General features: G+C 25.9%; 1 protein-coding gene across 1 annotated transcript; it reads left to right on the top strand.

Annotated features, from left to right (window-relative positions):
- Window positions 1-1,653: 1,653 nt before the first annotated feature.
- On the top strand, window positions 1,654-10,713 carry LOC149060600 (dynein regulatory complex subunit 7-like). The gene is made up of 13 exons (XM_089229771.1): window positions 1,654-1,856; window positions 3,022-3,181; window positions 5,607-5,732; window positions 6,538-6,729; window positions 6,786-6,935; window positions 7,044-7,277; window positions 7,358-7,526; window positions 7,599-7,862; window positions 7,924-8,053; window positions 8,591-8,678; window positions 9,799-10,230; window positions 10,285-10,410; window positions 10,486-10,713. The coding sequence occupies exons 1-13, from the start codon at window positions 1,654-1,656 to the stop codon at window positions 10,711-10,713; spliced, it is 2,502 nt and encodes an 833-aa protein (XP_089085897.1).
- The last annotated feature ends 2,228 nt before the right edge of the window (window positions 10,714-12,941 follow it).

The raw sequence follows: 12,941 nt of genomic DNA on the forward strand, positions 1-12,941 counted from the left end.
CAGACAAGGGCGTATTTGAGTCATGACCATGGGGGGAGGGGTGAAACTAATTTTTCTGATTTCACGTAAATAAATAAAAATATGAGTACCAGATTTAATTATTAAATATTGATTTTATATATATATATATAACAAATATATACCAACATAAGGTTGGTAGGTAGTCAAATACTGAAATTCTCAAATAACAAATTCAATTTTCCTTTTCTTCAGTTTAGAAAATTTGTCTATGATATCATCAACTGATATAACATCAATATGCCTGTGAACATGCAGCAAAGCCAAACCTGTTAAGCGATTTTGGCCTATTCTGGAACGTACCTAACCATGTTTTCAATCTACAAAAAAATATTTAGGCCAATATTAGCATGTAAATAGTAATAGAATGTGGAAACAGATAATATGGTCAATTATTATGATTACTGTTTGGCTTAGGATCTTCTAGCTCTTAAAAATACACAAATATGCAGGCAGGCATAAAAATCTTATTATGTTAAGTACGATATCATAACGATTTACGATATTTATCAAACAGAAGTTGTTTTAATTAAATCAATGTATTATATAGAAAAAATACGAATGATGGGGGGGGCGAATGCCCCATTCGCCCCCCCCCCCAACCACTAAAATACGCCCTTATTGTGGCCAGACCACACTATAGTGTTGCATAAAGAAATATTAAAATATTGATCAGTTAATTAATTAAACTTCAAATAACATTATAGAAACATCAATTATATTTTATTGATCTGTAAGTTGCCGAACCAAAATCCGGTCTGTATCTTACAGCCTTACAAGTCTGGTAAGCGATAGTTTAGTGAATCATTCACAGTATCGGGCGTTTAAGCGACACTATGAGGAAATTTTATACCGGTAAACGTTTGAAACTTTTAATAACGGAGAAATTCGGACTGTATGCTGTTTGCTAAACAACGCTGAAAACATTGTGAATACTGCAACGTTTGGTCTGTTTAGTTATAGTAATCAGAACCGTGGTCGATTTTGTTTATACTTTTCCAGCGATCTACTATCACGGCTTTATCATGATTAACTTTTTATGTCTTATACCACGGTTTAACACCAAACGCTTATGAACTTCAACCTTACAAATATTCCAAACGTTTTTATTGTAAAACGTTAACCACTATAGAATTTCCTTCTAGTTTTATTTACAGAACTGTTAATGATTTGTTCGTTAAGTTGGTGCAGGACGTTTATGCAACCCACTCTTAGTAGCTGCAGGCTAGCTGTGCAATAGCCAAGAACTGTGAGCTAATGATGCTCTATAATGCTTCTCATTATTTCCATTGGTGATGTAGTCAATTTAATTTCAGTCGATAAATAATATTTAGCTACTTTAGTCGATTCGGTCGAATTTTTCGAATGTCATATTGTCATATTCCCCAGCATTCGTTGTTCTATTTCACATAAATACGACCTGCAGTTTTATTATTGTATTATTTACTTAGTCATGATTAAAGATACTATAATAATAATGGAAAATAAAGCATACAAATTGGTAACTAACGTTATTGATCAAACATTATTAATTATTATTTTATTTATTTATTTGGTTACATAAATAACTTAATAATTACATAAATAATTTTACTCTGAGTTTTCTAATGATATCAGTTATAATAGTTTTATGGAATGAATTCAATTTCATTAGATTGGCTATGTGAAGATTTTAATTCGCCTAATTTAGCTGAAGAAATCGAAGATGATTATCTGGGTACTATTAACGACAATAATTCAGACACAAGCTCTAAGTCTAGTTACAATATTGATTGTTCGTTGTTGATCGGAAATGAGAAAACGGAAATAGAATCGGACAAAAATTTCGACGATATTAAGTTAGTTGCAATCCTGAGGATTTAATTTATATGACTTACATAAGATAAAAATAAAATATTTCAATGTCTATAGTCTTCGAGTGAACTCGTCAAAACTAGGGATCCTATATATCCTGTATTTTATGGAATTGTCCTGTAAATGAATTGCCCTGAATTGAGCATTCCTGTGTCCCTACAAAAGGTTCTAAGCAAATTTTTGTTCAATATTTTGAATCGTCTATCCCGTATATCTCATCTTTCTTAAATTTTAAAATTCATATAAACTAAATGAGTGTAGAATGTGAATGGAATTTTTAAGAAACATGCCATCTTCTTATTTATTTAAAATTGTGTTATACAATTCAAATACTTAATCAATAATTCGGTATTATATTTATTTTATATTTATCCGTTATTTTACTATTAATTGTCATCAATAAAATTGCCTACCTAATGCAAATAATTTATAATTTGTTTTTATTTTATTTTATTCGTTTAAAGTATTGAATATCGATTTTTATTTATATTACTATAAATAGAAAAAAGAATGTTACATCGAGGTCGAAAATACATTTTACAAAGAACTTGTACGAAAAATGTCACATTATTATATTTAATATTTTAACTATGCTAAAAAACCTTATATTATAATATAACATAATTATGTCTATTTAATTTTAGAATTTTTAGGTACAAAAACTATATAAAAGTAAAAATATATGTTTCTCAATCTGATTGAATGATAACTTTAAAGTTAAAAGAGACCATGTAACGAATGCCATAAAAAAAATGTTTTATTTATCAGATTAAAACGTTAGAAGTATTATTGACATTTAGTATTATGATATATCTATATTTTATATTCATATTTTATTATATAGTTTTCGCGTTTTATTTTTACTTAAAATTTCTTTTCTCGTTGTCTCGTTGTAATTGGATAAAAACTGATGAAAAGTGAATTTATCCTTCATTTTGAACGAAATTATGGTAGTAACTTTGAATATTACTATATGTGAGAAGTGGCTATTATACATATTGTATATAAAAATCTTATTTTTGATTAGATGTACACGTGTCCGTTTATAATGGCATACCAATGGCATACCATTATCTTCTTGAAGAATAAATAAAAATAACAAATATGTACAATAATTAATTATATTATTTTTTTTACTATGTTTTATAGCGATGATACACCAGAAAACTTCCCTGCGTCATATACAAATACTTCAAATATTGAAAAGTTGATAATTTTCTGCGCTGAAAATTTTATGGAACAATTTAAAGTAAAATATCCAAATAGAAGACAGTTGGTTTTGACACCATTAAATGAATGCGGGGTCCAGGTAAGAAAACGTTTCTATAACAAATATGAAATAAATTAGATAAATTTAAATTAAGAATGTTCATAATAATTGGGTATTGATGTCTCTATACTTATAACCTATAAGATTATAAGATTATAAACTCTATACTAATTTTGACTAAAGTTCACTCCATTTCCATGATCACTTGACGTTTGGGTAAGTATAGTTTCATAGCCAACCCGTAACAATGATTTTCATTTTTAGTTTTATATACAAGTCAGACAAGAAATTAATGAGCATCTATAAGTGTAACTCATCCACCTTGAATCTGCAACCAATAGTAACCTTACAATAAACAAAAATATCTTATATTTAGTATATTATTTGGAAGGGCCATACTCTTACCCCCGCTACTTAATCGGACTAAATTTGTGTCTAAAACCTGCTCTACGATGTACTTTTTTATTTAAAAAAAAGATATAAAATTTATAGATGAATGATTTCTGAGAACATGCATGACAAAGATTTATTCATTACACATAATATAATATCCAAAAGATTTTGATTTCTCGGTTCAGTACAAAATATTTTATGAGAATCCTTGTTTTAAAATTTAAATCGTTAGCTTTTTAATAGAACATTTTATTGTTTTTAAACAACACAATAATTTGCGAATTTTCAATAATATGATTAATTTCGTAAAAATTTGAACTTTAAACACTTATAAAAAAAATCGTGCGTATGGTTTCGGTGGCGCAACCAAGTGGGAGGGTTCCCGGGTCAAGACCCTCCCCCTTGTGTATTTCTAAAATTGATTATAGAATTTTTAGATTATAGAATCAATGATAATAATATATTATAAGTATAATAAATTTTGTTAACCCACTAAATAAAAACCATTATCGGTTATCACATATTGTCATTTTTTTCTTATCTTAGTCCGTGATATCCATGGACCGAGATATAAGAAAACGTTAGTCTTGAATTTAACAAACTAAACAATGATCTTATTATAAGATTAAATTATTTTGAGATTACAGTTGAAATTCCTCGATTAGTTAAGCACCAAAAACACCGCATAAATATTCCAGCAAAAGATCCTGAAGGATATTTTAAAATAGTTTTATTTATTCCTTTTCTTGATAATTGATTCATATATTCAACAAATGAATGATTGTTTTATAAATCATATAAACATTATTATATAGTGGATTCAAAATGTCAATGAAAAATTCAACATGCTGATAGTAACATTCAAACAACAAACGTCATCAACATATTGAATAAATGCAATTCAGATTTATTTCCAAATGTTTTTGAGCTCTTGCAAATACTGTTATACTTCCTGTCACATCTTGCAAAGCTGGAATATAATTTTCTACACTCAAACGCGTTAAAACTTACTTAAGAAACTCTACATCCGAATAGAGATTGAATGGACTAACTGCTCTCAATATTCACTATGATATTAACGCCAAGTCCGAAGAAGTAATACAGCATTTATCGAATTTGAAGCGTTGTTACTTTATTTTATAATTTCATTTCATATATTACATTTCATTATTGATATGATAACACAAATAAAAAAAAAATATATTATTACCATGATTATTTATGCTTATATCTGTTGTAATATAATTTTGGACCCCCCCCCCCAGGGATATCTGGTTGCCCTACTGTATGGATAAATTTCTCAACCGTTATTATTACTACTTATAATAAATGTTGTATTAAACTTTCAAGCTTTTTGACCCAACGAATACAATTTTAATGATATTTATAGAATAGTAAACTAGAAAATATTTGAAAATTCAAATGTCTATATAACTCAAAATTACTCAAAATATATTTTAAATTATATATTGTACAGAAAATAATAAAATAAACTTTTGATGAAATTGTCAAATACCTATAGTTATTATTTGTTGACTAACAATAAAATCGGAAAATGTATGATGATTGTATGAGAATTTTAATTTACGGGTGAATATTCGTTATTCAATATAGGTATGTATAATTTCAAATATTTGGAAAAATTAATTTTACTCCTGTCGGTAAACTTTTTTTTTTTAAATTTAAGAAAACTTAAAAAGAAAATTGTATTACATTTTCAATTTTTTCGACAGAGCCAAAGCCCAAAATAATAATGAAATAATAATATGAGTGTTAACTACCTAGTTAAAAATTATTGTATACTATGTGTCTATATCCCTACTTAATGACCAAATATCAAATTATTATGAATAATGTAAGAATATTTACGGTGATATATACATATATAAAAGTAAATACATATATCTTTTTTTATTATAATTCACTTGAAATGTATTTATCACAATCCCAAATAAATATATTGTACTCGTATTTCAAACCGAATTTGTATTTTAATAAAACCCCAGTCATACTACTCATACTTATGAATGTATTACAATTAATAAATTATATAATAATATAATGTTTTTAGAAATGTGTTTGTACTACGATCAAACCATCTCGATTAGTCTACTCCGATTTGATCGAAATATCCAGTTACAGTCAATTTGTTGCTAAACACATAACATATATCAAATTAGAAGATCCTCTAGCTTTGGTATAGTATAAACTACATAAAAAAATTTAAATTATTATTTTTAGTAATATGTACCTATATTTTAACATCATAACGAGTATAAAATATGCTGTAAATAATATCTATTCTAAAAACTAAAATTATGATTAGAGGCCAGAGATGTTGAAACTTAAAATACGGTTTTTAATTTGTGTTAATACCTTATGACCAGGGCTCGGGACTTATTACACTTAAAATCATTAAAATAAGCGCTTAAAAAATCTCTTAAAAACGTCATTATAAGCACTCAAATAAGCATTTAAAAACTTAAATTTTGCAAAAATATTTATCGAAAAACAAAAAAATAAATAAAATAAAATCATTATCTTTATATTATAAAATAAATTAAACTTCACTTTCGAGATTTTATGGATTTTCCGAGGGATTATCTGAAAAATGAAAAGTAAACAATATTTATAATAGTTGAAAACATTATAAAAACGTAGAAATACTGGTCAAATAAGCAAAAATAATTAAAAAAGCTGGAAATAAGCATTTTTTTGAAAAATCGCTAAAACAAGAGAAAAAAAGCACTTTCAAACTTCATAATTAAACGTATTATAACATGACATACACTTCCATAACACTATGCTATGCTACATTTTAAGTCAATCCATAAAAATAAGCAAATGCTTTAAATCCCGAGCCTTGCTTATGACTATTATACCTATAATATATAGAGACTAGATAGTAATAATATTTTAAACTTTAAAGTTTTAGTTACATTAATCATTCGGTAAAAAAAAATACAAACTCCAAAGTGATTAAGCCATTCACACATTTTCAGCCCAATAAAATTGTGTCTCCTGCAACAATATTAAAAATTCAAACTGCCAATTGTTTTGAGCTGGCGATATTATTAGTATCCTTTTTAATTGGTTGTGGGTATAACGCTTTCATTGTACATGGATATTCCACAGAAGTAGTATGCAATAACGATTTAAGAAATATCAAGTTAGATCTTCCAAAAGAATCAATCGTATGTATCACAGTATTCATTGGAAATTAACTTATGCATCGATATTGATGATTTAGGATGAACAAGAATCAACATCTGAGAGTATGGAAGATATTATAGATGAATCTTATAGAATAGAACCTATGATTGATTTGTGTAATGAGTATGTTGACTTTTTAATGACTGAAGAAAAAAATAAAAACGTAATCAATGACGAAATAAAAGAGGTAAAATCATTAAATAATTGTTCAAAAATTAATGTTATTACAGAAAAATTTATATAATATTTAATCTGTTTTTAATTTATTTACGTACCTAATAACTACAAATTTCAGATAGACTTTGGTAATTCATCTGATCCTCTATTTGGTAAACGAGTACATGCTTGGGTCATGGTCATGCCATTGGAAACTGAAAACGATAAATATTTATCTGAGGTTTCATATTTCATTGAACCTAGTACAGGCGAACGGAAAGAAATCTCTGATGAAAATTATACTGGAATAGAAGTGATTTGGAATAATATTAATTATTGGGTTAATTTGCAATCTTTGAAAGGAGGATGTACGGTGTGTGTTTTTATTATTACATTCCTGATTATTATTATTATATATTTTGCTAACTTAAATTTATTTAATATTTTATTAAGCAATATAATTTTACTTTAACGAATACAAAATGCTGGGAACCTTTTTTACCATATAAACCTCAAAATGCACAAAGAGGGACGTTAGGTTCAAAGCATAATGAAAATGAATCATTTAAAAATCTTGAGATGCCCAACTCGTGGGTTGCCGTTATAGAAGTTCCTATGAATAGTAGGTGTTTTGTTTTTAGAAAAACAAAATTATTTTTATTATTAAAAAAATTATTTTCCTAACTGTATATAGAATATCTTATGCTTTATCCAAACGGTAAAAAAATAGTGCCATATATGAATGCGATCAAAGAGTTTTATGCTGAGTATACCATGCCTGATGGACTAGTTAATAGAACAACATTTTATTCCGAACCAGAATATTTGAACAAAATATTTGTTCAGGAAATATTCAAAAATAGAATAGATAAATTAATTTGCACTGATATAAAATATGCCATTGAAGGAACCGAAACTATAGAATATTTTAGACCTGGACGGGATGACTATTTAAAAAGTAACATTTTAAGAATAGGTATTAAAAAATTCTCTAAAATTGTTTATGTTTATTTTTACAGAACATAACTTCTATGGTGATTGTAACAATATAGAGACTAGACGTTTGGTTACATTTTATAAGTTGAGGCTAGATGCAATGGCTGATATAAAAATTGATGAAAATAGTTTCATTATAACATATAATGATAGGTTCGTATCTTCTACTAATTTTTTAGATTAATAGTGAATGGTAACAACAACAAATTAATCGGGGGTATGATAGATCATAAAAATATCGATAAGCCATCAGACTCTTATTGGTAGGTATAAACTGATAAAAAAGTGAGGTGAATTTTTTTACAGTGAAAGTATTATTATTTTCCTCTATATTTAGAGAAGGTACAAAATTTTTATTTAATATACGTGGTTTCAAAGGGTCACTTCTGAAGTCATTAATTCTAAAATGGTTTAAGCATACTCAGTTTCAAAGCTGTGTGTTTTGTAAACTCAAGTTATAAACCAATTTTTTTTCGATTCAATTTGTGTTCATCGTTTCATTTCAATCGTTTGATTTTAAGATACAAAATATTGTTTCTTTGATCTGCCGACAATCGTTCTCAATCGTATAGCTAAATAGTAAAACGTTCTCAATCGTAGAACACATTACTATACTTGTATATCTAAGATCTAACTATTCTAACTATATTAAACTAATGTTATTCAATACCTACCTATTTAATATTTCAGATCGGATTTATTATTCTGGCACCTGTGTGTATTTCACAGAACAACAAATAACGGCACCCAGAATATAAACCATAAAAGGAAACCTAAGGTTAATATTGATTATTTTTGGTAAAATCTCTTTTATATAGAAAAAAAATAATAATAGTCAATACATTGTTATTTCTCAGAACGTAAAAATAGATACATAGTTAATGCTGTTCTATTAAATTTTTGATATCATCTGCTCTATTAGCTATTTTTTCTTTTAATATACTATAATATAATTTATTATAGCATATAATTTAAAGGTCTAGAACGGTGTTCCTCATTAGGATTTTAGCAAGGGCCAAATAAAATTTTTGAAAATCACTTGCGGGCCGCTTATATTTTTTTTTGTCATACTTATTTTAATTAGCACAATCTTTATAAAATATTTTTATAATAAACACAATAGAAGGAGGGATACATAATAGGGCTTGGTGGCTTGATTGAAAAAAAATATTCAATAAAAGTACTTCATCTTACATTTTTAATGATAATAATTAACAATATAAAAATGTATAATAATTGCAGTTTGAAGAATAGTAAAAAAAATAATAATAATAATAATAAAATGAGACAGGATATTTATTATTTTGTTAGGAAAGTATTTTGTAGGAAAAGTGGAAAAAAATCAATTAAGTTATAAATAATAATTTACTTACAGAGTGTCTCACGATGATCTAACATATGGAATAACTTTTGTTGTATTCAATATTTAAAATTTTTTTTTCTTTATAGTTCGTAGACACTTGCGCTACATTTTTAGTATAATTTTTTTTTTTTGTTTCATTATTAAATACTGAGATAAAAAACTTCAGAACTAATGAAAAATTGTTTGGATAAATTCAAAATAGCCTAATTGTGAATGTGATTATAGGAACAATTTTGATGGTAAAAAGATTTATCTAAGTCAATTGTTTAGAATTTTTTTTAAATTCAATTTTTTTTTTGATTAAATTAATTTGGAACGTAATAATTTTTTTTAAATTTGCTTATATGAGTATATTTCTTAAATTATTTACTTATCATATAATACTAAAAAAATGTTGTCATACGTTTAATTAGCATATTTTTTTTCGGATTTTTATGATACACCCTTTATTTCTATTATATTATAATATGTAGTTTAAGTAAAATATTATTTTATTTTTTAGTATTCTTTAGTATGTTGTTGACATGTGTTACAGTGTGTAGTTGAAAAATATTTAAGAAATGAATCAAAACCTAAAGATCTAGACATTGCTACAATAACGTTTGATCTTGAAAGTAATAATATTTATGTTCAATATCAATATGGTGAAGGTCAGATCACTCAATCTAGTAGACTTTTTAAGAAGCCCACTTATAGTTCAATAAAAAGTGAAAAGTTCAATCCTCAATCAGTCGTTGAAGATATTGTTTATCCATACATGCAGCATTTGAAAACCCATGAGGCGTATATCATGTTACAAGAAATGATCGAAACCGAAAAAAAAGCACTTATCAACGTTTTAAAATTAGAAAATAATGTTATACAAATACTGGAAACCCGTAGTCAAGAACGATCAGAGTTTAAGTTAAAAGTCAATTCATTAGATTGGAATCGGAATCATTGGATCAGAAAATTACTCGAAGATAAAGTAGTAATTAATTTATAATTGTATGCATAAAATGCACAAACAATTTTTTTTTAGAAAGATAAAGAACATAAGGACACTACAAAAGAATCGAATGCTTCAAATATACGAGATAAAATCATACAATATTTTAGACAAAATACCAAAAATCAGTTTATACGATATAAAAAATTACTTGAAACGGTATCAGTTATAAACAACCCATTTCAAATATTACTTAATTTTATAAATTATAAATTATTTTGAATTTCCCTGTAGAAAAAACTGGAATTACAGTCTTTGACGAAGTCTCTACAATCCAATGATGGTGAACTTAAAGACAGAAATTTAATAAGATGTTCGGCACTAAAAGACGAATTAAATATATTGTCGTTGAAATTAAAAAGATACAAACAATCGCGTATTAAAAGATACAACAATTTGGCAATATGCATAAATAGTAATCCTGATTATAAAAAGTTATCTCCTTTAGAATTATTTGTTTAAGCGTATAATAACGTTTATATTATGTAATATCATATAATAAATCAATAAATCAATCAAATTATTTATTAACTATATATTCAAAGATTGACTTGTGAAGTTTTTTTTTTTTTTTTATTTATAAAGTTTTTCTGACAATTGGTCATCTAAACTTAAGGCTAAAAGAATATAATATTTTGACGTTTTGAAAAAGGTTAACATAAAATATTTACAGAATAGTAATAATTGATAATATAGAAATTAAACAACGTTTGATAAACTTAGGACTAATTATATTATTATATACAGAATAGGTATGTACAATTAAGATTTATTAAGAATTAATAAATGATAGAGACTTGTGAAGTAATAGTAATAATAATATAACAATGTAATAATACAATACGATAAAATTAAAAAGTGTAAATTTTGGAAAATCTTTTCTTAGTGTCTCCTTACATAGTCGTATAAAAATATAATACAAATTTCAATTAATTAGCTAAGATAATTTAGGCTCTATACGTTGATCAGTCTGTCAGTATATAAAAATTAAAAATATAGCCATATAATAGGCATACATGAATATGTGATAAATTTAATATAGGTTATTAGTAGGGCTGCGATTTATATGCAATAACAAATAATTTGTAATATTAGTAATAAAATATAAATAATAAATGTAATAATAAAGATATGCCCTCTATTTACCAAATATGCAAAAACAAATTTGTATTATTCATAATTTATTATTATTACATGCTATCATGTTATGTTGTTTCAAATTTTCAAATTCAAACGACCGGCGATTTGAATATTAAATAGATTTATATTCACTTAAACTCCTTTCTATATCACACAAGGTTATTGGAGCATATTTAAATGACGCGATTCATCCTAGAGTAAATTTTAAAATTTTATCAAATGCTAGCTGAACCCATGCACTTCGTAGCCCGTTAAAAATTATATTTTATATAATAATGTGTATACACAATACAAAATATTCAACTTGACATAAATGGTCCAACTATTGATTTTAATTCTGTGATATTTGTGTCTTGGGTGGAGGTGAAGGGTACTCGATATTCTACTAAGCAGTCTAAACATAATATGATAATAATAGTTGATGTAGAAGATTTTCCAATATTTATTACAGTAAAATATATTTTTTTAAAACCCCAGAATGACATACCATTTTTAATTGGTCAACGTTTCAAAACCTTACAGTTTGACGAACATTTTCAGGCTTATGAGGTTAAAAGCTGTAATGATTTAATGTGTATTTCTTTCAACGATCTTTTTGTTGAGCATAGTCCATGTGTTCTTAACACAATATCTAATGAATGTGCATATATATCTTGTACATTTTAAAGTAATAGTCATGTTCATATGTATTTTTTTTTTAAATTTATTACTTAACTGTTTATTTGTTTTCATTATACTTTATAAATGATTAATACTATGTTATTACTTACTATTATATACCTACTATTGTTTTTTTTAAACTAATGTATCAATAAACCTACTTTTTAAATTACTTGTATCTATGTATTTATTGTTTGTAGGTACCTATTTATTTTTTTATATAGGTACTTTCCTATTATTTAAGTACAAATAAATTATAATTTACATGAATTTTCTAAAATTAAAAATTTGGTATTAACTAAAATAAACATGTAAATAAAATATATTTTCTATCTAATAATTAGGTCTAAACAACCAAACTCATATGTTGCAGCAACTATATTGAACAGTTAATTGTACCATACAAGTAAATATAAAATAATACTTCCAATCTAATAATTAGGTCTAAACAACCAAACTCATATGTTGCAGCAACTATATTGAACAGTTGAGTGCACTATACAAGTATATATAAAATAATACTTCCAATCTAATAATTAGGTCTAAACAACCAGACTTATATGTTGCAGCAACTATATTGATCAGTTGATTGTACTATGCAAGTAGGTAAGAAAAAATATTTTCAATCTAATAATTAGGTTATAATAACTATAACGTTATGTTGTTGTAGCTATTTAAAGTCTATCATTTTCAACCATATAAAATGGTTGTTCCAACACAGTGATATCAACTATAGACAATTAGGTCTCCCAACTATGTTGAATGATAGTCTGTATAGCTACCATGGTTTATGGTTGGGGTAACTATTTAAATGGTAACTGTAACTATTTGTTTTTTTCCGTGTATATATATTATAATATTATATACCTCAAACTGTGTGTTGAATTCGT

This window comes from Diuraphis noxia, unplaced genomic scaffold (genome assembly GCF_037042655.1).
Source record: "Diuraphis noxia isolate RWA-SAM2 unplaced genomic scaffold, SU_Dnox_SAM2 contig0001, whole genome shotgun sequence".
NCBI classification, from domain to species: domain Eukaryota; kingdom Metazoa; phylum Arthropoda; class Insecta; order Hemiptera; family Aphididae; genus Diuraphis; species Diuraphis noxia.

Coding starts and splice junctions, on each gene's coding strand:
- LOC149060600 (XM_089229771.1), top strand. CDS start 1,654: ATGAATTCAATTTCATTAGATTGGCTATGTGAAGATTTTAATTCGCCT. Junction 7,278..7,357: donor CTTTGAAAGGAGGATGTACG/GTGTGTGTTTTT, acceptor TATTTTATTAAG/CAATATAATTTTACTTTAAC. Junction 10,231..10,284: donor GAAAATTACTCGAAGATAAA/GTAGTAATTAAT, acceptor ATTTTTTTTTAG/AAAGATAAAGAACATAAGGA.